General features: G+C 42.9%; 1 protein-coding gene across 2 annotated transcripts in view; it reads right to left on the bottom strand.

Moving 5' to 3' along the window:
• ephb6 (eph receptor B6) overlaps positions 1-24995 on the bottom strand; it is a 39688-nt gene extending 14693 nt beyond the window's left edge. For both annotated transcript variants that reach the window (XM_085801533.1, XM_085801534.1), the window contains exons 1-5: positions 24849-24995; positions 15954-16018; positions 9338-9610; positions 2412-2581; positions 2029-2324 (exon numbers count right to left, since the gene is read on the bottom strand). In XM_085801533.1, coding sequence (XP_085657659.1) covers positions 2029-2324; positions 2412-2581; positions 9338-9610; positions 15954-16018; positions 24849-24906 — 862 coding nt within the window. In that variant the 5' untranslated portion in view covers positions 24907-24995. The remainder of the gene's footprint in view (positions 1-2028; positions 2325-2411; positions 2582-9337; positions 9611-15953; positions 16019-24848) is intronic.
• Positions 24996-26190: the final 1195 nt, after the last annotated feature.

Genomic DNA, 26190 nt, shown 5'->3' with positions numbered 1-26190 from the left:
ACAAAACATAATCAAATCAGAGTTGGAACAAAAAGCCGGAGCAGTGCGGGCAGCAACGTGTTAGATCACTCGTAGGCAGTCAACGCCAGCCTTTGGTCCGGCAGCTGAGCAGTGTCAAGGGGTGGTTTGTCAGTAAATATCAATCAAGAGCGGACAAACACAAATGGCGGGCCCAGCTAGTGCAGATGTAAAGCATGAACACATTTCACAGCTGACTTGGCAGAATTGGAGGATTAATTGTGCTAGAGTTAGTTAGGACTTTGAGGGCCCCCATGCAAGGGAGCAATTATGTCCATTGAAATTCCTGCTAGATTAGTGCTTTATAAGGAATTCTGTCCCGCACAGTCCTCGGACATATTCGACCAGAGTCAAAGGCGCATCACAGAAAGACTCGAGCAATCACACAAAAAGATATGTGATGCAAACATTCACTTTTTTCCTTTTACACCCTCTGAATTTTTTGCCTGCTCAGTTCTTTAACTCATTAACTTGCATCCTCTTATCTTTCACTCTCCCTCCATCCCTCCCTAGTTTCCCTCCACTCCCCCTCTCTCCCCCTGCGGTTTCTGTCACTTGTTCACAGACGAGTGGCCATTACATCGCCATGACCTAAATGTGTCACATCCCTCTCACTATGGCTCTCTCCCTCTTTTCCTCTTTCCTCCTCCTGCTCTCTCCCTATATCCCTTCCTGTCCGTCTGGACATCTCTCTCTCTTTTTTTTTTTTTTTTACTTCTTTTTTTCCCCTCCACTTACAACCACTTTAAAAAGTGCAAACGCTTTTGACCGGTTTTGCAATTGCTGACCTCAGTACTATTTATCTGGCTCCCAGCCCTGCGCTCTCCTCTCTTCATTTCATTACAGTAAAAACCACACAAAGAGTAAACGGTCTCCCTGTATTTCCTGAAGATATTTCCATGAAACTTTATTTATCAGACAACATGTGCGTAGTTGCATCGCCACCAGTGCGCTGCCTGGATAAGGACGATCTCTCTGCTTCTCATCTCATCCTGATCTGACCTGCCTGCCCTTGTTTCCCTCTGGTCTTCACATATAGCACAGTTGTGTATCAGAGTGACAGCAGCTCCTTTCAGTACTAAGAGGAGCTGCTGTCATATCCCATGAAATAGCGAGAAGTGAAGTGACAAGGAGTCGAGATTGGCCCCAAAATTTGACTGATAATAACGACTTTGATTTTTAGACATTGAAAGGGTAAATTCACTCAACAAAGTCAGCCAACAGGTAATGGTGGGTATCAGGGCTGCCACTTTTTGAATAATGGAAATTTGAACTGTCATTCAGACATAAAAAAAAAACCTCTGACAGCACTCTATAAATCCTCATTTCATTTTTTACATCAAGTCCCATAGATTATTTTCTGACAAACTGGTGAAAATGTTGAAAGATTATCTTCCTCTCAGTGGTGAGGGAAGTGTTAAAAAAAAAAAACATTCCTGGATCTGACCCTTTAGCCAGATCCACATCAGATTGATTGTTCCCTGGCTCATGCCCCATCCCTCCACCCAGTTTGGTGCAAATTGGTTCAGGACTTTTTGCATAATCCAGTTGATAAACAAACAAACAATTTCCCTTTTCAACTAGTAAAATGGTCCGCCTTACCCTGTGCACGCCAACACTGTGCAAACTAGCTATTAATGCTCTCTCTACAAATGGCTCAAGGAGATATTTTACTATGTTGTTTATGTTGAATCCACATTTTGAGTTTGAATTAATTTGAAAACATTAGTATGCATTAATTGAACTTTCTTTTAATCTGATTTTGCCAGAGTAGAAATCTATTTTTTAATGAAGTTTTAGTCATTCTCCTTTTGATCTGTCAATCACCAGAATCCCTCAACTGTATAGAAGTGATGTGTGAAATTAAAGAACTCATAACCATCAACTCAAGGCTGATATACTGCAGCTACCATGCATGACAAATAAAATTAACATTGTGCAAAGACTGTGAGATCCATCTCTGTGGGATCAACCTGTGATCAGTGCACCGTCAGTGTTCCCCAGACTCACCCAAGCAGGCAGATCCATTAACGTTCGGCTCGTAGCCTTCATCGCAGACGCATCCTCCGACAGGTACCATCCACTCTCCCTCAGCATTGCAGTGCATGCGCGGGGGCGTGCCTCCCTGTGCTTTACTGTGGGGGACACATGTCCCGCTCACAGGCACTAAGGCCGTCGGCTCTGCCCCAGAGGGAGTCGCCGGGTAGGAGGCTAAGTAGAGGCTGGTGGCTGGACATCGCCGGTAGAAGATAGACACACCCATGAGGGAGACACAAGCTCCACTGTCGACAATAGCCAGGACAAATCTGGAAGAAGGGTCAGATGTTTAGATAGAGAGCAATTATGGATATTATGGAAACAAAAGCAACAAAGTGTAGTACAATGACAGCTACCCATTGCGCGTGAGAGGGGCGAAGCTGCGTGTCTTGATGTTGATTCGGCTGTATCTGTTCGGTTGGTACTGGTGAGGTGAACTGGGCTCAACCTTGGAGAAACTCTTATCAGCTGCGATGGTGTCGATCTTCACCCAGCCCTCCCTGGTATCCTTCTCTTTGCCGGACGGCTGCAGTGAGAGCAGAGCAGAGTGGACAGGACACAGCGGGGGAAATAAACAAGTTAAAACGGCTAAAAGTCGGTTGACAGATGAATATGAACTGGAAATAAACAAAAAGCAAAAAAAAAAGATGAAAGATGAAAGAAAAGCTCAAGGTTGTGCTGTGATTTTTCCCAGGAAGTTAAGTGAGCTGTGTAAATGTTGACTTAGATCTGCAGTGTGGAGGTCCCAGTGGGGGTTCCTGTGAAGATTTACAGCGCTGCAGTGCGTTGTGCTCTTCTGTGACTCTCCTCTGATTCCTCATCAGTCTTTGATTTGCATTTTTAAAAAGCATCTCACTTTCCCTAAGGATAAATACACCCCTCCCACCGTGTCTGTTGCTGCCTATGTAGCAATTCCTTCTCCACACAGACACATAAATATAGCATCTTTTGACAGTTACCTGTTATTGCTTCACTAACAACACATGAACCGCAGAGAGTTTCCTCTGTTTAAATATTGTGATGAAATATTGTGAAGCGTAGCATAGGCCTACTTCTTCTCACCAGTGTGGTCTGTGGAGGCTGTCATTCAGTCACACTGCTAGTAATTGTACAGTCAGGGTAATTATATGATTACTCCTTGTCATGGGATGATGAGAGGTTTTAATGTTTTCGTGTAACATTAGAGCAACAACAATTAAATTTTAATTTTACTTTGTTTTATGATTCTGTCTGAAGGCTGTTTGCCTCAAGCAGTGACGAAAAACAGCTGGAAAAGAGGAATTACTCCCTGTTTAATTCAGTTAGGGCCAGATGAACTTTAATCATCAGAGATTAGCTGCTGAACATTTTAAATGTCACATTCATTTGTTTGTTTAATAATGTCTGTGAGGATGCTGAGATAAAACAGAGGAGCAAACAAACAATATTCATCACTGCAACTGAGCATATTAAAGTGGATGAGCAGGATCCATAAATAAATCAATAATTTGTGTGACTTTTTTGTATCACGTCTCATTGTGCATCACTTTTCCAGAGGGGTTTGGATATGTTTTATTATTACACTTGTTGAGTACACTTCTCCTGATGAGTTGCAGATTTTCCTCAGTCGTGACACTCAATTTTGCTGCGTAACAAAATCAGTATTCAGCGCACAACAACTGCTCTTTCTTCACTCCGTCAAATTGTCTGAGTACCTCCACCGAGAAATTAGAGAAGAACACCGCTCACTGTTGTTATTACATAAATACTTTCATAACTCTGGCAGCCTCCATTACTCTTCACCAATCTCAAAAGTTCAGGAATTTTATGATTAGCACTCGAGGGGGACATCTCTGTTCAGATAGTGGTGGTTTGACGATTCGGTGCGTTTAATAATCACTGGGGTTGGCAGTGCTGTTCCTGACACCGCAGGCAGCAAGAACTCCAAAAACGGCGTCTGATCCCTCTGGGTTTTGGGGGGTGGTTTAATAAGTGGAGGCTGCAACGTCTGTTTTGATTCTCTAAATTATCCAGACTGTGGCTGAGCTTCTCCCATTTGTTTTTGTTGTTTTAATGCACCGCATTGTAACCTGCACTGCACCATGCTACAGTATCTGCTGTCTACTGCTGCACTTCAGTCAGTGCTTCATGCTAAGTCATGTGTTTCCTTCTTGATATTGTGCATGGTGGACGATACACTGTCATGTCATCGGGAGGTAGCTCCCATCATGTTGCCTCTTGCTTGTATTAGCTCCTAGCTCTAGCATACAAGCTTCTTCATTTGTTTCTCACATTATTTCTGTTTTTTTTTTTTTAATTTTATTACCCAGAGTGGGCTCAAATTCAGTTTTCTTTTCTGTACACCTTTAAATAGGTTTAAAGAAACCTGTATTTTTACATTTAAATACATAGAAATAAATCATCCAGAGTAGCATCAAGAGAAAACAGTTTAAATGCTAATTGAACTGATGCTAATTCATTTTTTAGCCATGTTAACAGTAGGCTACAACATGTACTTTAATCTTCACAGTTTTACAAATATCAAGTCAGAGATATGTCATACATATTTAATGTTACCTCCTCAACAAGCATGCTAATGTTTTGCCCATTAGCTACACAGCTATTAGCAACACTAGTTTTGTTGGTGTAAATTTTTTCATGACACCTAAAACCTCTATGCAAAAATGTACAGTATGTGTGCGTGCTGCTACCACATGACACATAAATGCATCTAACATACTTACCTAATGCTAAACATGTAGCCCCGAAAATAATATAGAGATGTTTTCTTTCTGAAGCTTTTAATATTCTCTAATGTCAAGAAACTAAACTCAAAGTGAAATTTAATGTTGGGTACGGTATGCTCTAACAAAAATAAGGAAAAAGATAATAATTTGCCTACATACCGATTATAATTTCATATGGTTTTGTTGTTGTATAATTGGGTAAACTCACCTGCAGTGATTGGCTGAGGTAACGTTACAGGAGCAAAGGTCAGAGAGAAGGAAAAAAGGCGCAGAGACACCGGAAGTACAAAGTGGTGCGCGTCGTTAGCTCAAGCAAAGACGGTTTATACATTTGTAAACAGAGTATTTTTGGCTCAAGGAGCGAGTGAATGGTGTAGCTATATTTATTTTAAAAAAGTTACGGTAAATGGCACGTTGCTGTGTTTTGTGCGTGTTAAAAGTTAAGTGAGTAGGAGTGAACCGCAGCCGGAGGACTGTATGTCGGACTGAAACGGACCAGCTCACCTGCCGACGGAGCTGCTGCTGCTGCTGCTGCTGCTGCTGCTTGTTGTTGATGTTCACGGTGCAGAGGAGCGGATCTACCGGTGAACTGAGTCCACTGTCTCACCTGACCTTCGTCGGAGAAGAGCATTTTACGGCCGCAGCAGCGCACCCGACCATCACACAGGTCTGTATGTATCGTGTCTCCACTCAGATGGTGTGTGAGTGTGTGGGCTTTGGTTTGAGATGTAGACGGACGTTTAAAGGATTAGGCTACTCTTTTATTTTGAAGTACAAGTTCAATAAGATACCCAATTTCTTTATTATTAAGGGGGTTTAATGAATGTAAGTGGTAAAATATTGTGTAGCCTACAGGTTATTGGTTATTTATTTTAAAGAGGTAAGTTGTAGGGATGTCCTGATCACATTTTTTGGCCTCTGATTCTGAGTCACTTGATTCATAGTAGCCTATCTCTGCCGATACAGAGTTCCAATCTGATATTTTGGCAATTCAGAAAAAAAGAACACATCCAAGTTGTCTCTTAAGGACAAAAAAGTGTGCTTTCCTAGCCTACCAGCGACCAGCTCACGGCTCAGCTCACTGCCACTCATGTTGCTTGAACAGTAGGCCCTACACCCACTCATAGAAATAGGCTATAATACGAGAAGCATCGTCGCCTACTTGTTGACATTGAATACCACTAGACAACTGTAGCTATATTTCTATGCGTCCACTCTCCACTTTTTGCAGATGTGTAGTGTACAACAACATGGACAAATGGACAACGCAACGTAATATTTTTGATACATCAGTAATCTGGATCTTTTCCAACCGATTCCGATCGTTTGAAAATTACGTGATCGACCGTGATTTAGAATCTCCACATTCAGACCACATTCAGACACCTTCTTTAAAAAAAGACGTTACAGACAATTGAGCAATAGATAAGTCATACATTTACAAAGCTCTCAGATGTGTCTGCCCTTTGTATCCTCTTGTAATCTGCTATTGTAATGTGGTCTATGAACATAAAAATCAAAGAAAAGCCACAAGTCCAGAAAAAAATATCCAAAGTCCTGACCTCAGACAGTCAAAAATATGCCAGAATGAAACATTCAAACAGTTGTATGTTCAGAAACAGACACAAATAACTTGGCAAGAATAACAGCAAGGGACTTTCAACTCTGTAAAGGAGAGAGAAAGAGGGTGAGATTGAGAGGGAGAAAGAATTAAAGCAATGAGACAAGATGGTCTGTGTGTGTTATGGGATTGAATAATCTCACCTAAATGAAGTCCTGCTGAAATTCCATGAGTCTTTCAGCATGTGGATACAGTACATGTGGTTTGACTGCTGTCATCCTTTTGCTTGTGGTGCTGGTGCCCCATCCAGCCTTTGGTGCCTCTCAGGGTTTATGAAGCACCTGCAATTAATAGTGTCTCATCAGACAGTGGGAAAATCATTGCACATATTCATTAACAACACAATAAAAAGCAGCAAAAGTTAATTTAGAATAGCATGCTATTGAAAAGATGAAAAAAACACATGTTATAGTGAAAATACCTGACGTTTGGGTGAATTCAAGGGCACAGGAGGCATCTTCCTGGTTGAAGATAGAAGGTGGAAAATAAGGTGGGTTGGATTCCCTCACATACGACATGGCCCTCGATGCTGACCATCCAGCGCTAAAGTTTCCTGTTGTTTACCTGAAACTTGACCAAGAATTGCCCTGGTAAATTAAGATGTGCTCACTGCTTTCACCTGCACATTTTTGCAATTTGCAATCAGGCAGACAACACTACAGGTCTAATATTGCTGTGACTTTTCATGTACCCCACATAGGCAACTGAGGTGCATATACCTGACAAAGAAAAGATTATTGCAAACTTGACCATGATTCAACAAACAGGAAGCACCGTGCAATATGAACAACAACTCACAAATACTTACTGTGATCAGTAGCGCAGCAGCAAATAGTCTTCAGTAGGCCTATGTGTAATGTCAAAGAAATATGTCAAAAACTGTACCGTAAATGACGCTCAAAGAACTCAGCAAACATCTTATGGATCATGAGCCCCCATAGATTCATTAATTAATGGCAAACAACAAATGGTAACAACAACAGCAACAACAGTGGTCTTATACTGACTAGAAAAAGTACTAAAGCACTAAATTTCTGAGCTAAAATTTAAAATCTGGAATACCTCAGAATGAACAGACCTCTTATGTTGTGGTGTGTTACACCATTAAGGCATTATATGAATGCTTCATGAATTCACTTCATCTATCATCTGTGAAAATTTAGCTAGCTACCGAATCATTCTGTCATGACATGCACATTTGCAATAGGCTGATGAAAACAAACTGAAAACACTGCCAATTTACTTTGTACCAATTTACAAATGAAATAAAACTGCTACTCACCAAATAATTTGCTAGATGGGGGTGGATGAAGGGTCGACAAAGAGAGGAACAGATCCGGCTTCACATGTGTAGTTTCGGTTAAATTTCCCACAATGCAAAAAATACAACATGATACCGTGACTTAGATGGTTTAGATGAAAGATTAGCGGTTAAGTGCTGTATATTAGGAAAACAGTATAGTTCCGTTAAAAGAACAGTAAATTACCTAAATTTAACAGTTTTTGTTTATTTTAACAGTAGAATGATGTATTTAAAAATAACAGGTTAATACTGTTGGAATTCTGCTGTAAATTCACAGCTTTTTCTTACAGTGTAGGCTAACGTAACATTTTTGATATATCAGTAATCCAGATCTTTTCTAACCGATTCCGACCGTTTGAAAATTACGTGATCGACCGTGATTTCCAATCACGTGACATCCTGTGTTATTCAGGCACAGGCTTTTCATGTGGGTAAATTTATGTTTAACGATAGACCAAAACTTCAAGTTTCATAGAGTATTCATTCTACTAAAAAAAAACTGTCTCAGTAGCTCCCCAACTACAACAAACCCAAAACCCACCCCACTGGTATGGTATAGGACCCACTGTAGACTGGTGGGCTACTACACTTTTCTTACAGTATAGTTTTTATTTTACAAAACCATCATCCAATGGCTGCTGGGCTTTAGGACCACATCGGCAGTGGCTCAGGCGGTACAGCCGTCCAATAACCAGAGGGTTGGCGGTTCGAATCCCGCTCTCTCCCAGTCTCTGTCGTAGTGTCCTTGGGCAAGACACCTTACCCAACTTGCCTCGAGTGAATGCGTATGAATGATCATGGTGGTGGTCGGTTTGGCGGGGTCATTCCTATGTTCCCACAGCCCTATGTTCCCACAGCCCTATGTTCCCACAGCCTTATGTTCCCACATTTCTAACTTTTGTTGTCACTGAAAATTAGGCCCTATGTTCCCACAGCCCTATGTTCCCACAGCCTTATGTTCCCACATTTCTAACTTTTGTTGTCACTGAAAATTAGGCCCTATGTTCCCACAGCCCTTTGGTCCCACCATTGGTTGGGTTTAGGCAATGAAGAAAAGAGTTGGTTAAGTTTAATAAAAAGACTCGGTAGAGGCTAGACAGGCCAGATAGATAGAGTCCAGATAGGTAGAGAGAGTCCAGTGGGAACATAGGGCCTAATTTTGAGAAAAATCTTAGAATTGTGGGAACATAAGGCTGTGGGAACATAGGGCTGTGGGAACATAAGGCTGTGGGAACATAGGGCTGTGGGAACATATATGTTCCCACAGCCTTATATATATATATATATATATATATAGCCTTATATAAGCCTATAGGCATGGACCCGGTTTGGCGCACATTGGCAGCCACGCTTCCGTCAGTCTGCCCCAGGGTAGCTGTGGCTACACACGTAGTTTACCACCACCGGTGTGAATGTGTATGAATGAATAATGGTTTCTGTAAAGCACTTTGGGTGTTGGGTGAAAAGCGCTATATAAATGTAATCCATTATTATTATTATTATCAAAGGTTCAAAAAGCTGGAGATGTGTTATTCATGATGACACATGACTAGGTTGTTGGTAATATGTAGGTAGATCAAACACCAAATGGGAACACAATACAGCTCATCCAGTATTGGTTTTCCGCCTCACCTCAGCTGACCAGGTCCTCTCCAGCTCTCTCTGCGAGTCAGCCTGTTTGTAGTACAGGGTGAGTGTTTCTCGGCAGGTGGGTGACGGTGATCGCAGGCTGGCGCAGTCACGCACAGAGAAACGCAACGTGACAAACACCCGTGGAGCCGAGTGGCGGTACAGGAACGGAGTAGCCAACCAGTTGTCCTGCAGACGGGGATTTTGGTTGACATTGCAGACCTCAAAGGTTCGTATTAGCTTCCCGCGGTCGTCCAGGACACTGACCTCGTCCCACTGAGAGAGACAGAAACAACATTATGAGGCTGTGTAAACTCAGCACTGTAAAAGTGGAACATGAGCCTAAGCAGGAGGCACGAGAACCGGCCTGTATAAACTGTTGAAAGACTCGTATGTTTATCCAGTTATGAATCTTCCTTATATCTTAAAAGTTGGTTTGACATGTCAGGAGGTAAATATTTAGCATATTGCCTGTGCTGCTGGCAGAGATGGCGCATAGCTGTTTGACATCTGCGTCCTTATTCAGATAAGTGTTTTGTCCTGATAAAACACACACTAGTGTTGTATCCACGAGTCAAACTTGCTTCACTATTCCCAATGTTAGGTCATCTCCTTGTCCTTGTACTCCACGCTACACAGTCTATTGTATAATTCAGTAATCAATGATTATAAAACCAGCAGTTAATTAGGCCACTTGAGCCTTTCATTTAGAGCATAACACAATCAAAGCCTTGCAAACAAAATGGTACTGAGCCAGATATATAATTAAATGTATTTTCTCTTAAGCTATCCAGGAGATCGTTTAGATCATTCCAGAAAGCAAAATTATTGTGGTGAATGCTTATAAAATGTTTGTTTAAATCCCAATACCTCTGTGGTTTATCAGCCCATATAACATCTTGTCAAATGCTACTTCCACATCTGGGCTGAATTGGGGTGTTATCTGCCAGTGTCAGCTGACAGCCAGCGAGATTATCTATGGTGTAGCAAAATTGGAACAGATGGGGAGGGATTGTTAAAGTCTTTGGGAGATGTTGCCAACAAATTATACAAGTCTGTACAAATGTGCAAATGTTGTGATATATTTAATTGGATAACTGACGATGTCTTTCACCAGAATAATTTGGATTCATTCTCTGGGACCAAAAATGCCACTTCAAAATGCTTCAGCAATCCACCTGTATTGAGGTGGTTCAGACAGGCTCGAAGCAGCAAACTGAAGGACCAACAGATCAACATTTTCATTGTCAAGGCTTTAAAAAACTATATGAAGGTCTCGTCTACACTGGATGGGAAACAGAACAGAATGTCAGTGGTTTTCAAAGGAACTAATTTCTTTGGGTCAAGACACTGATAAAAAGAAACTGTTGGCAGCCCAGAGTAACGAGGACACCGTTTCTGAAAGGACACATGGATATTGAATTTCTCAAATGTGTTACTGAACACCACAAACAAACTTTGGTGCACCTCCATTCTAGTGTGAAGTATAGAGGACAATTGGAGAGTTTTTTTTTTTATCTAAAATGAAACAAAAACTGTTTTCATGGCAAAAGATGACAAGATATAAAGGAGACCATTGGCTCAGACAGTGAGAATATACAAAATAGGAGTTTGCACCTCTCAATTAGATATGTAGCACAATGGCTTTTTATAATAACATCATATTTTAGGAAATCTGAATACTCGTGGATGCACTAATGGAATTGGACATGAGCTGGATCTTGGTGGAGACAGAGACACGACTGTGAATGAGTCAAAATGTAAATGTAGGGATGGGGTTTAGTTTCACCAATTATACAGTACGGTGCCTCCAAGATGAAAAGGCTCTGCTTTAAGCCTGTGTAGCCCTGAGTGACAAGCAGGGCCTTTTCTGTTTTAACACAGAAGAATTATGTATTAGGCCTCATCATCATAATTCTCCCTGCAACAATGGCAATGGGACAAAAGGTCCTGACACCCTATCAGGGTGCATTTGCTGTGTGTGTGTGTGTGTGTTTCTGTTTTTATGCATGTTAGTGTATCTCTGCATGCTCATGTCTCTTTCTCTGTGTGGTTCTGACAGCCAGTGCGAACAAAGATCTTTGTAGCATCACACATGAGGGAGTGCATTCATATTGGGTCCAATTGGAATAATGATAAGATCAGTGAGCAGATAGAAACAGTCTGAGGCGCTGTCAGTCTAATGGAGTGAAAGGACAGTTTTCTCTCTCTGAGGCTGGGACTTGCTCTCCGTCAGTCATGGGAACAAGGCAAATGGGATGGAGGGGACAAAACAGAGCACATGGTGGGCTGGGGGGATGATGATGGAGAGTGGGGAGAGGGAAAAGTGGGGAAATAGTAAACAGAGTTGGTGTCTTCAGTCAGGTGGCTGCAGTAAGGCTCAGACTTCTCAGGTAGCAGCTGCTATCTGTGTGTATCTGTGCCATTGCGTGCAGTTAGCGTCTGTACCTTTGTGGAAAAAAAAACACAGCTTTCATTTGTTTTCTGACCCATAACCTCAACCTCCATCACCCCTCCCTCTCCCTTTCCTATTTCTACTTGTCTCTCGTTTTCTCCCTCCCCGCAGGAAAAACAGAAAAGAAAAAAAAATGGCAGATTGGGGAGGAGGGGTTGGACGAAGCATTGGAAAGAAAGAGAGAGAGGGGGGGGGGGGCGAGAGAGAGAGAGAGAGAGAGAGAAATAGGGACGACTCATCTCTGTGATTTAATTTGAACCGAAATGCCAGAGAGCCACGCAATCTCTCCAGTGACAGAGGACAGGGGAGGGGCAGGGCCTTGGACACAACCGCCGACACACAAACAAACATGTAGGAGCAGAGGAAGGCACGCACATATACCCTGAGACATATGCGCGCGCACACACGCAGACGAAGCAAACACACAATGGAAGAACGGAGAGTAAAGGGAATAAGAGGAGAGAATAAAGCGGACTACTGTGAGAAGTGGGGAGTCTCTGCTGGGTTGACACTGAGTGGAAATGAGGGGTAGAGTGGAGATTGAGTTGGGGGGATAAAAGGACGAATATGAGGCAGAGACCCAGTGGCTTTGGGTCTGTGAAGGGGCAGAGGGAGGAAAGATTATAGGAGTGAAAGAGCGAGGCAGAGACAAAGACGCTTGTCAGTGAATTGAAAGATGGTAAAAGAGCAAGAAGAAGCAGGAGGAGAGCGCAGCGAAGAATATACACACACAGACCCTCGAGCAAATTAAAAACAAGATGGGATGTGAAGAAAAGTGAGGAATGGGTTAAAAAAAGAACACACACACATACACACACACACATACACATTCTCCCTCCTTCCTTCGCTCCCCCTTCTCTTGGTCTGTCTTTCTACTTCTCTCAGCTTGATGCCCCGGGTCAAATAACCATATCTCCATCTCAGAAGCACTTCTCATCCAGAGACTATAAAAAAAAATGTAAATGCTTGACTTGCTCTCTCCCACACACACACACAAACACACACATGCCCACACTCCCTCACTTCCTCACATACACACACACATAAAAGGACGGCCCCCTATTAGCAGCTGCCCGTCATGGTTCACAGACTCCTAACACACATGAGGCCCTAATTAATCCAACATCATGTACAATTATGGCCCAACACTGGAGGCCAGACTGGGGTGATAATGACGGTGCGTAAAGCTAAAGTTTGGTGTAAGGTGAGATAAAAGGCTCCATGTGAGTGTGTATGCCTGCCAGATGTTGCTGAGAGACCACTGTACTTCTATGTGGTCCTTTCTCAGTAAGTTGTAAGTGTTGGCTCACATTTCGCAAAACATGCATGAACGCAGTCATTACATAGCTGGTTGCTACTTGTTTTCATTTCATTCACAGTGTAATGGTCTAAATTTATATATCAGATGTTTGAGCATATTGTCCATGTATGGACAGAGACTTAGAAAAATATTGTTGTGAGGACTCGACGGAGGAATTCCCTGCACAGTAAGAACACAGTACATGTGATGTCCTACGCTTTCTCACATGCAGTTTGACTGATTATTTCAAAAGATGATGACAATGGCTGAGTGTAATTATGAGCCATATTAGAAGTGAGGCGCAATCACTCACAGATGAATGAATTTAACTGACCCGGGAGTTGACCCTGGCACAGTCACGCAAGTATACACACACACACATGCACTTGCACATGTAAACCCAGACACTCATATTTACGTATAGCTTGAGGCGATGCAACAACCTCAAATAAAAAGCAGCTCGAGAATGGGAGATCTATAGTTCTTATCACGGATGAGGACACACATTAGAGGCCAATATAAAAAAAGAACTAAGGGACATTTAAGGAGCTCAAGGCTGTCAAAGGCAAGGTGAGACCTTCATGCTCATTCTCAGGCTGTGTAACACCTGCCACAAGCTCCGCCAATCAATGTCAGACGGCATGATTCTGCAAAATAATGACACTGACCTTAACCCACGGCCCGACATAAACATTTATAACTTCATTCCCATGATCTTCCAGCAGTTCTCAGCGAGGCAGAGTTCTCATTCAGTTTGAAGTGGATGCCTGCTGTTCATTTAAATCACTGTAATCAATGCAGCTGGCAAAGTGGATAATACAGCTCCCATGTTTGATTTTAAAGTGTTTGAAAGTACAAACATGGTGAGGAAAACATGACAAAATCCACACTGGCTCTGCCTTTAAAAACAGACTTTAAGAGCTTGGACATGTTTGTGTGAGCTGTGTAGCTGAGAAACAACATACAGATGTACAAACAAACATATGAAAATGTGTCTGATGTGTACAGGGATATATGATGAACTAAGAAATCATTATTCTATAGTTTTCCCCCCGTTCTTGGTGTGTCATTATATTGTCATAATAATACACACAGGGCCTTTCACCATGACTAACCTAATACATAAAATTAATCAGTTGTAATCTTATACCTAAATGTCACCAAATCAATCCAAGTAAAAATGTCACACATTCAATGGTTCCAGCTTTTTAAAAATCTTTATCCTATAATCTTTAGTCAGTCAGGGTTCAAAATTTCCCCCCCAAAAAAGCAGTTGCCAGTGGCAACTAATTTTGACCCTTTGGCTGGTAAATGACGTCGACTAACCAGCCGCTCTGGCGAGTGCAAAGTATATATCTGTCCCACAAAAGCAGCTTCTTCTTATGTCTGTGTAGTCCAACTCACTGATACACGGCTGAATGATTCATGATTCAGATTGCTTTCACACATCCACACTAGATGCGAAAATTATATGATTTCATTTTTCAATTAGTACAGTTCAAGTTAACACATTTGTTTTGACTTAAACGCCACACCACTGGCAGTATGTCATGTTTACATGACTCCCGTTTGTAAAAAGGAAACGTAGGTCAAACTTGTGGCCTGCAATAGGCAGTTGGAGCGGATTGAGGTCCGACTGCATTCACATAACAAAAGGACCGCACCACTGTTGGACTGTACCGCACCAGTGTGGCTGTTTTGGTGCGCACCCGAGTGAGACTGTTGTGTTCACACTGACCCACACCCTGGGCCGACCTAAACCCACCCCCATTCATTCTCCCCATCGCCGCTGCAGTCTGCCCTGCCCTGCACTGTGAGGCTCACTCTCTTCTCATTACTGGCCAGCCTAACGTTAAGGGGTCCTTGAGGGTTTTCCTCAGGTCCCCAAGGAAAATTTGAACTTTATGAAAGAAGAGCCCCTTGAGATGAATCATCTCATCTTCCTGGGGGTCCTGAACACACAGACACATTGCGCACAAATACAATCCATGAAACACACACCACCACATTACATCCCATCCATCCCACTATTGTATCCCACCAGCCCTTAACCCTATATGAACAACTAGAGGCAATCATCAGCTATATCAAAAATAAAAATATACATTAAAGATACACTGGATAAATGTTAAATTAATAGCAGCAGCATGTTACTGTATCTGAAATAGATGTTAGTGAGGTCTTATCGAGATTTAAGTTGTTCCAGTCAGAAGGAGCTTTGTATTTAAATGCACATCTGCCTATTTCTTTGGAAATTCTGGGTACAAAGAAAAACAATTGATGTGTGATATTGTTTTACTGTAAGTAAGGTGGATAATTAAAGTGGACTCAAAATATAGTGTTATTTTTCTAAAATGCTGAACAAAGCGGATACAAAAAAAAAAAAAAAAAAATATATATATATATATATATATATATATATATATATATATACAGTGTATATATATTCTTTAATTCCACACAAAATTTTGCTAATATTGCTTTATGTGTTGAAAATTGCTTAGTATTATAGTAATGATACCACATTGAAAAATACACCAAAAAGCTTTAAATGTATAATTTATGGCCAGTAAAAAAATCTTTCTGGCCAGTATATTTTTAAAGCTTACTAGTCACCACCAAAACATTAAGTTTGAACCCTGGTCACAGTCATTTGTGCCTTAAATGACCAAACTTTACCACCAGTTGCAAAAGTGTGACATATTATTGTGATTAATCTATCATTAGAGTTAGTACTGAAGCCAACGATGTGATTACAACCCAACAGTTAACACATCACCATGTGTAACATGTGTTTAACACATTGGATTCAATCCAACATCCCAACAGCTGTAAAGCACATTGACAGCCTGCTCTCTGCTCACCCCTGTGTCTGGATAGGTGGTCCAGCCCAGCTCTGAGGTAGACTCTGTTGTGTCCAGCAGCATCACTGAGGAGAGAAACAAAGGAGAGACAAAGACATGGTTTGATAAAAGAGAAAAACAAGATGCACAGAATTCAAATGAACACTATTGATCGCCACTCAGGAGTTAAACCTTGAGACAAACAGAGAGAGTGCGAAATGAAAGAGTGTGAAACACTCTGTAACCATCTCTCGTAGACTGCAAGCCGCAGAATGTGTGATTCTGAGAGGCCATAACAAAGATGGTAATATTTAAGGGGTTGAAGGGAGTTATGCTTTTGTTAAATACCACAAGTAGTTGGAAGCTGCTTTACTGCTGGTGGAACAGGTCCAGGATTTGTCCACAGCTCCCTTTGATTTTTCCCCCGTGCGATAAAATCACGGAGGTCTCCAGCTGTGTGCATCTGTCAAACCTAATAATGCATTCTGAGTGACGATGCATTTTGACACAATGTTCCTCTGTTTAAAAAATGAAACTGATTGACCTGATGGGGCACTGTGATTAAAGGTCAGACTTTCCAACTTTAAAAGGCCATAACAATTAATGTCACATTTCGTTGAAACTTAGCAAGCTGATGTTTCTTGTTGCCTGGCTCAAAGGAAACCTCCATCGTTTTGCGGGGGATGATGATGGTGATATGTTCAATGTTAGTTTCTCCCTTATTCCAGGTTTTAAAAGGCATTTGCTCGTTTCCACTGATCTGTAATGAGAAGCGTGAGGGGAGGAGAGTATGGCTTTTATGTTGTGAGTGTATTTTCCCATATTTCTGCTTTTATGTTTAAGTACTTAAAAAAGCAAGCTGGCAAAGAAACCACACACACAAAGTGACTTCAATGCTGAGGGCTGCGTGCTGACACATAGCAGCTTCCAACACAAAACTGAAGCCCTTGAATTTTCCATTAGTATTCGAAAACCGTGGTGGCTGCCGTTTCTTCAGTCTGGCACAGTCTGCACTCACTTCTGTTGAGGAGCCACTGATTGAACGTGGGCCAGAGTTTGTTGTGCACGCAGAGGTTGCACAAACATCAGATTTCAGGTTTGGTTACTCGCACAGATGGAGTTAATGGGGAAAAACACGGCGCCTGATTTTGTCATGCACGGCGCTAATCACCCAAAGGCCTGTGTAGACACATAAAGCACGGTGGCGAGGCGGGAGCCATCCGCTTCTATTTACAGATAAATAATTCTTCTCATTGTTGTCATACAATTTTTATACTTTTTCGTTTCCATTTCATGTCACACAATCGTTCATCAGAGGAAAGGAGGCTCTCTTTCCCTCGCTATGACAACCAGACAAAGAGCGACTGAAATTTTTTTATCTACATAATCATCAGTCACAGGATGGGATTTCAAAAGGTACTCTAGTCTCACCAAAACACCACTGACTCACTGAGATCACTCAGTTTTTAATGCTCGGGTGTGAAAGCTTATGCCCACACACCTGCTGAATGCCTCTTCTGCTTAATAAACCAAACAAATAAGAAGAGAATTATATCATTTGGGGTTTATGACACAAATCAACCCGGCGTCTCTGTTCTGTGACTCGGCTGTAAACACATTTTAGTTTTTTTTTTGGAAGATAATATTCAAAGATGGAGACGCCTCATATCTGTTCTCCAATCCTTCCCTTCCCTCTCCCTCCAGTCTATCTGTTTTCATCCGCTTGCCTGTCTTTATGTCAATCTCACTAAATTCACACATTTTCCATGGATGTCCTCCAGGATTCAGAGTGATATGAATTGTATCAAGAAAAGAATACAAATGGACTGTGACAGCTGAGGATTATATGCAGCCACAGGCATCAGAATAAATAGTTTTTAGTGCAACACATGTCTGGACAGCTTGGCAGAGCCGATCAGGATAAAATCAGCTACACGGAGAAGACTAAATCCACCAAGCCAGCAACTCTAAAGCCTTTCAGAGGAATGACAATTTCCATTAGTAACACACCTTTGCTGCTTTGTATAGTGATGCCACTGTGGCAGGACACACATTGTACTGTGTTCTTTCATATCACAACATTTGAGTTGTGCATGATCACAAAGACTCCGCCATTGATTATTGCAGAGACTTATCCTTCATTTCTCTTCAAAACAATAAATGATCATCACTATTTATAAACATGCACGAAACACACTAACATGTCACGCACTGTGACCTCATTAAGCACCATCCTATTTGTATCAACTAAGAAACGCACACACAAATGCTGCAAATGTGATGTTCCAAATTCAATTAACCCTCTGCTTCAGGGCACAGTCATGCATAAATAATATATAGCAAACTATTTTGACATTAATATTTATGCCTCTACTATTTAGCTTCTTGTCGAGGGGCCTTAGGGACCCCAGGTCCTCACGTCGCCTCCCATCTTTCCGGGACAAACCTGTACATGAGGATTACATGGAGGGGTGTTCAAAGAGCTCCATGCATGTCTCATTGCGTGACATTAGCATGTTGAATAATTCACCACGACATCTTCAAGATAAGCGTTGAGTGCCGTGTTACACACACCTTTCAAGGATTAACTCGAGCTGGGGCATCATGACTGGATCTTCTGTGTGTGAGTGTGTGCGTGTGGGTGCGCGAGACGCCGTCGAACAAAAGAGGGGGACATTTTGCTGGCAAGTCCACTTGGCAGTAAAAGCCCCTTTATTTAACTCTCAGACAACCCCTTCACGTACACACAGAGCACTACGCCGTCTCTGTTATTGGTCCATCCGAGGGCCCAGACACTCAAAGTTTGTCCCTGACAGTTTGCAGAAGTGCTGAGTCTGCAATCTGGACCTGAGTGCTGCTTTAATGCACGCCGGTCTCTCACGTCTTCCCGCTCCACTCCAGTCTTTTTACTCACTTTACTTGATACCTACTCCCCTTTCTCTTCCTCCATCTTGTCCCTTGTCCCTCTCATCTGCCCCCTCTCTCCGCATGTGTGTATTATTCATCTAAAAAGTGACAGCAGGGCAGGCATTTCTGTACGTTAAATAAGGAGAGAGTCTCTGCTCCATTATTGATGCCAGGTCTGCTGTTTGTTTGGGAAGAGCTTTGATAGGGAAAAAACAGAGACAATAGAATAGTAAAGACAGGATTATGAAACAGGAGTGAGAGGAGGATGATGGGATTGAGTATGTGCAAACCAATGTGCTTCATAACCCTCTGCATCTGTGTGTGGTGTGGGTGTAATGCTCTTTCTGCTGTGCAGAGGTGACCTGCATTAGTTCGCGACTGTCCCCTCTGCCACTCGAGTGTTCACTTCAGCTGAGTGACCCTCTCTCCGCGCTCTCCATCCATTTCTCGTTCCCCCCAACACTTTCCCTCTCTGTGTGGCCATGCATGCGCCGACACTCTCGAGCGCTAAGTGTAGTGCTGTCGTTCATGTCACGCCTCTGACGGCAGATGTATGCTACTTTCGTGCACACTTTCCAAGCAATAAAGCCCCCCCACCCCAGACACACCTGCCCTGCCCACCTCACACTCATCTGAATTTAGGTGTTAACATTAATGTAGGCCAAAGGGGTGTGAGTGTGTGTGTGTGTGTGTAATATGCCTCACCAATGTAAATATGCCTGCAGTGGATACACAAAGAGCCACTGTGTTCACAGGTAACAACACGTTACACACACACACTTTTCAGAACAAAAAAAATTTCCCACAGTGCCTGCAAGCGTTCTGAGCAGCGGTCAGGTCGTGTTTTGTCTTTTGTCCACTCATCCACCCATCTCCACCCATTCTTTATACGCTCCAGATGCTCCCACCCACAGACAGTCAGTCAAGGACAAGGCCTACACCAAACCATCATTACAAACAACCACAGCAAGAGAGTGATACGCCAAGACAGAGCGGGAGCAGGAGCGGGATGGGGAGGAGGGTGGAGGAGCGAGGAAGGAGAGGGGGATTAACGCGATTCTAGAAATAAGCATGCACATGTCAAAGGGAGTCATCAAAAAGTCTCTGGTGGTTCGACCGAATGAAAGTGCAGCTGCAACAAACAGCACTTAAGCCAGGTTAGATGACAGAGCAGGGAGTCGAAGTCGAACAAGCAGCAACAGGCACAGGTAGGAGGACGTTTCAGGAGAACTGTTTCCTGGTGGTAACATTTGGAAAAGTTAGACCGGTCAGGTTACCACATGGAGGATAAAGACATTTACAAGTAACAGCATTTTGGGGGTGCTTGGTCAGTGTCAGTGGTTGGCACTGGGCTTGGTAAGAAAAACAACTTTGTACAATGTCATGTGGGAGGTAAGAAGTGTTGGTAGCTGGTACCAATGAAAATCCAACCCCCTAAGAGCAGGGAGACACGATACGGTTTAAATATAGACAATGACATACATTTTCAGACAGTCTTAGAGTTGCACTTGCTTTGTTCGCATGGAAAGTGATGGAAAGTGTTGCGTAACAAGCAAAAAAAAGAGAGGAAAGAGAGAAATTCAAACTAGGAAGCAGACTTGAGCTTCTAATTCACTGAGCCACTGATTCACTGCATATAAGATGCATTTATTATCTGTATTTATATCACTATAAGAAGCAGAGGGATAACTACACGGAGAAAGGGAGAGGGAGAGGCCGTCAATAACTGCTGAGCTCATGGTGATATTTTATTACAAAGCCTCTGTTTTGATCCACTCCTATTACATCTTGTGACCATTCCAGATTAAAAGCCCTCTAGTGGTTCAGTGAGCAGAAACCCTTTATTTCTTAACAGCACTTTTATTGCTGTGCTGACATGCTGCAGTTGGGAATTAACCTATTTAGTCTTTTGGGTTTTTTTTTTTTTTTTTCCTGTCTTACCTGTTTCTAGTTTTTATCTTCTCATCTAACTCTGAGCAACAAGGAAACAATTGCATTTCCAAAATGTAGAACTGTTCCTTTAACCTGTTCAGGTATTATCACTACAGCAAAAAAACAAAACAAAAAAACTGTTCATTTTGGCAACTCAAGACCGGATTAGACACAGTTTTTAAGAACTAGAAAGGCTTGACTTTGGCAGGAGCGAAAGAGTCATGACGTTATTTAACGAGCCCCAATAAAAGCTGTGGAAAAATACTTGTCAATGGAGCCACAGCGGTGACATTTGTCCCTTTCCCTGTTTAAACACTCACTGGAGCCTACTCATGGAAATCATGAAGAATAAAGAGATAAAATATAAAACTGTGAACTTCTGATACAGAACAATCTGGACTAACCATCAAAAGCAGAGAGGCTGATACGAAAATATTTTCATCAGCACCTCCGCCCTCAACAGCCACTAAGGAGGAAGGAATGTGAATCTGAGAGGAGATCAGTTTACGGTAATCTCATTGTGTCATTTCTCAATAGTGAAGCCTTCAACAATCAAACTTAGCTCTCCCTCCTTTTGGTCAGTGCCAGCATGCCAAACTGCCAAGTGCAGCTTTAATGTGAAACCCAAAACTGCAAACTACATTCCAGTGCCACGGCAGTCCATACCACATGTTCATCTTTCACTTATATTTTGGCTCTAACTCATTGCCTGTCCGCACACGCGCATTATCCGTGATGCTATCAGTCACGACACTGACTGACTCAAAGCAGAGAGCCTTGGCTCGCAGCCGCCCGGGGGGCTTCAACCTCTCATATCACAAATGACAGATGTGTCATTCATTTGAGGAAAAAATGGACTAATGTCGTTACTGCGCTCTCAGCAGCCACAGAAAATTATGCTGCTCTTAAAAATTACATGAAATAATGCTGCTAAAAATAACGGCATGGTCACAGTTAAGTGTTGTGGTGTCAGTGATGGGGATGCTGCGTCCTCCACTTCCCACCAGCGTGTGATTTCTCTCTCTCTCTGCAGCTCAGTGCACATGCAGGCCTGAGGATCGAGAGCAGGAAGCTTTTAGTGGCATCCATCCCACTGTACTCCTACTGTGACGAGCCTGCCATTTATTTTCTTATCACACTTTTTCTAATTTATCATGTCCTGAAAAAGACACGGCTTATCGCACCCAGGGTACGGGCGGTAATCTGCCTAATTAATACGCCGTTAAAGCCAGAAACAGCAGGAAAGATGGCACAAGTGACCTTAAGGCGAGAATGTCAACATGGCCCAAAATATACAGCTACTGCCTGGTGTTTCTGTTTTTGTGTACAGATGGAGGCAGAGTGCTGATCCTTTACTCGAGTGTAATTATCACTATCAGTACAACAAAGTAAAAGCAGATCTCAAGTCAAGGATTTACTACAGAGAAAAATATGCTTAAAGTGTGGGCCAGAATAAATTCATATGACTGAACAAATATTATTTGATATATTATTAGATACTAATGATGAATCAGTGAGCTAATAGATCACTAAACGCGTCATAGGTTATTTACTCCAGTGGTTCCCAGAGAAGAAATCAAGGCCAAGATAAATCTGAGGGGTTTTGAGATATTTAATCGGAAAATTCAGCTACACTAATCTATAATTTAATTATTTTTGATCTAATCTTTGCCTTTTGTGATCTATTACCTCTAATATTGCACAGTTGGGCCAATGATTGCACCTGTTTGTGAAATTTCAAAATCAAATGTTTCCGTGGTGAAGTGAACTTTTTTAAAAGCTTGAATCGTTTGTCACTTCTTAATGTAAAATTTTAACTGGGAAGAGAGAAGAAGTGGAAATTGACTGAAAACTAATGTCAGTATACAGCTGCAAAACCTTTCCACCTGGCTGGACGTTCTTCAGACATGTCAGTGTAGCGTCTGAGCAGCCTGTTGCCTTTTGGTCAAAGTCACATGAGATTACTTTTTCAGGCTAAGATTAATAGGTTAATTTCTGGATATGCATAGCTGGGTGAGCATCGCTGCAGCTCCACTCATCCATGACTGGAAGAGCTGGAGGGGCATCAGGTGTGCCTCCTGCACTGGCCCTCCCTCCACTGTGCTGCGTTAATCCAATGTGAGCACGCAATCCGCGACGCAGATCCAACCATTTAGATGCCAGCCATCGGGCTTCACATCGACACCTCGTGTCAACAAAGCATGTGGGCGAACGCATCAACGCTTGCACAGGCAACATGTGAGAGTGATAAATCAAATGTCTCGTCACTCACACGCTCTGGAGTTTGTCTGCACGCACAGAAACATCTAGAAATGAGCTCTGATACACTGAACTGCAAAAAAATCCCCCTTTGTGGTCTGTGGTGTTCAAAGCCAGACAAAGGTATGGTTTGTTAAAGGTGGATACGCAGACGTACTCTCAAAAGCCGTAAACAGACAATAAACAAAAGAATGGCAGACAGTAAACATATCGGTTAACATGCAGCCATAGCCGGCCAGTCCAGACAGACACATCATTTACTGCAATCAAAGCCGAGGCAGACGCCAAATCCTCCCTTCATAGCACAACTAGATGCTTCAACTTATTTGGATTTATATGCACGTCCATGATATTGGGTTAATACTGTATTATGGAGAGCTCTGTTTCACTTACACAAACAGAGTCAGTGGGCCAGTAACACTGTGCAGCCTCTCTGTCATTCTGTCTCATCTTAGTCCAGGCCATCTGTTACGGACACAGCTCAAATCTGTGGCATGAGGCTGACATATACGTTACCTCTGTTATAGACCACTACACGCACGCTGACACACACCTCGTAGTAAACTCAGGCCAATGGGAGATGAGCGAGAACAGGTGCAGCTCTTTTACAATATGTGCAGCTCTTCCCCCTTTGAGAGTAATTGCGCGCTGACGGCTGAAACCCCCTCAAGTGTTGGGGACAGGATGTAAGAGCGGGAGCTATGTATAGGCAGACGTTAAAGCACTGGAGACACACACACATATAGTATGTACAGATGTATACACGCACACACATATAATGCAGTTTGAATTATCAGCACTTCTCTTAAGTCAGCCCACTTTGATCTGACAGAACTCTTCTTACTTAATAGCTTCTGTCTCTTCAGACAATCTGTCAATCTCACACGCGCACACACACACACACACACACACACACATGCACACACTCAATTGCTCACTAGCTCTTGCACTTAAGATATATTTCCAGTCATGTAGACAAAACGTGAGTTAAGAGCAAAGAAGAGAAGATGCAACCATATACTGTATAAAGAAAGAGCTGCTGATAATGATGCCGGATGGGGGCAGGGGTCTCATCTGTCACATCCATAAGATCATGACTGACATACGGGGGGGAGGGGGGAAGTGGGGGGTCACAGGCGTTCGAACTGAAACAGGGTTATGCAACTTATTATTCATTTGTCCCCCTGCCTTATTTCCATATTCTTTTGTTGCATGAGCTTGATAGGCCCCGGCACGCACCTGGCCCTTCCATGCCAACAACTATCTGATGTGCTGCCACAGTGGCACACACACACACACACACACACACACACACACACACACACACACACACACACACACACTCTAGCGTGTACATGCATATTCACTCAATCAGGCACAATACAGAGCACACAGAACTGACACGCAGAGGACTGTGTGAGCAAAGGGAAAGGTGGTAATTATTCAGGGGGTCCCAAGTTGGAGGTGGAGCCCCCCTACCTCCTCCTCCAAAAAAAAAAAAAGAAATCCAGGAAGAATTGGACTTTCTGGTGGCGCTGCGGCTTTACGTGCCACAGTTTCACACGTTGTCAAAGTGCCCAGAATCCCCAGAGAGCCACATTCTTAGAGAGCTCTTACAAAGGCATACCAAGTGTCCATCCTTCACTTGTGGACTCATTACAAGCACATGATGAGAGAGCTGGGTAAACTCTCCATCACGCTGCTGCCATAAACACACACACACACACACACACACACACACACACACACACACACACACACACGCTCCCGGGGCATTGATTTAATGTGCATAAATGAATGTAAAAGTTTAGTGCTCACCTTCCTCCGCTGAATTTGGCTGGAAAAACAGACAGAGAGACAGAAAGACACTCCACATCTCCACTACAGAATGACACTGACAGAAAGAGAGAGGGAGGGAGAGAGCATGAAAGAGAGAGAAAGAGGGAGATAGAGTGAGTCTGTGTGAGACGGAGCGAGAGAGGGAGAGGGGGTGAGAGAGGGGGTGGAGTCTGTTTGCTCCCTTTATCTGAGAGAGAGAGAGAGAGAGAGAGGGAGGTTGAGGGGGTGGATGGATGAATGGATGAGGGAAGGAGAAAAATATTTACAGAGCGCAGCACATACAATAAGTACACTGCCAGGCGAGGAAGTAAACAAAACACTGTTGTCAGAGAGACGGGAGGAGAAAGAGATCAAAGAGAGAGAATGGAGGAGAGTGGGAGACAATTTTCTGTATTTGAGAGAAACAAAGACACAAAGAGAGAGTCAACAAGCGAGAGTGACAGAGAGAGAAAGAGAGGTGAAAAAATTAATGAACAAGTTTGTCTGGTCTGTAAAACTAACGTCTAGACATGTCTGATGGTGGACTCTCCGAGGCCGCCTGGCAGACTGAGGCTCAAACTGTGGCATCCCTCACACGTACCAACACTGTGCTAACTTGCATTTTTTCGTGCTGTGGCATGCGAGAGTGTATCCAATTTTTTTTCCCCCTCCTGTTTCCTCCTCACTTTTTTATGGAAAATGAGTATAATTTAGACACATTTCTGGATGCACTCCATCCCTCATATGACAACACCCCCCTCCTCCTCCTCCTCCTCCTCCTCCCCTCTGTCTCTCAGACAGACTCCTCGCCCCACAGAGCTGCTCATCCAGACAGCATCTAGACATGCACTCACACACACAGCACGCACATGCAAACACACACAGCTGAGCAGCCCTCTGGTCTGTGCACGCCACTCGCTGGTCAGGCTGCAGCACTGCAGCTTGTTGATGGGCTTTCATGCCCCAGTTCACTGCAGTGACTGAGACTCCGGTCGACTCTTGCCTCTTGCAGGGAGATGTTGCCTATTGGCTTGACACAGTTTGATGGCCCCATTCCCAGCCAGCCGGGGGCCCTTTACCCTCGGCTCTTTGCTCCGAGGGACTGATGTACAGAAGGTAGAGTGATGAGGGAAATAGATTATGCTCGTCAACTCATTGAGCAGAGAATTAAAACTTCTCACATCCATCTCTCTCTCTCTCTCTCTCTCTCTCTGCATGAACTTGTTCCCTGTACAAGCATGATTAAAGTGTCTGCCATTTTGGAGCTGAAGCAATTAGTTGATATATCTGTTAGTCACTCATCTGGAGATAAGCTGCATATTTTTCATACTACATTCACCAT

The sequence above is a fragment of the Trachurus japonicus genome, chromosome 16, assembly GCF_045865225.1.
Source record: "Trachurus japonicus isolate A0001 chromosome 16, Traja_1.0".
In the NCBI taxonomy this organism is placed as follows: domain Eukaryota; kingdom Metazoa; phylum Chordata; class Actinopteri; order Carangiformes; family Carangidae; genus Trachurus; species Trachurus japonicus.
The sequence above is the reverse complement of the archived record's forward strand: the minus strand, read 5'-3'. Positions and strand labels throughout refer to the sequence as shown.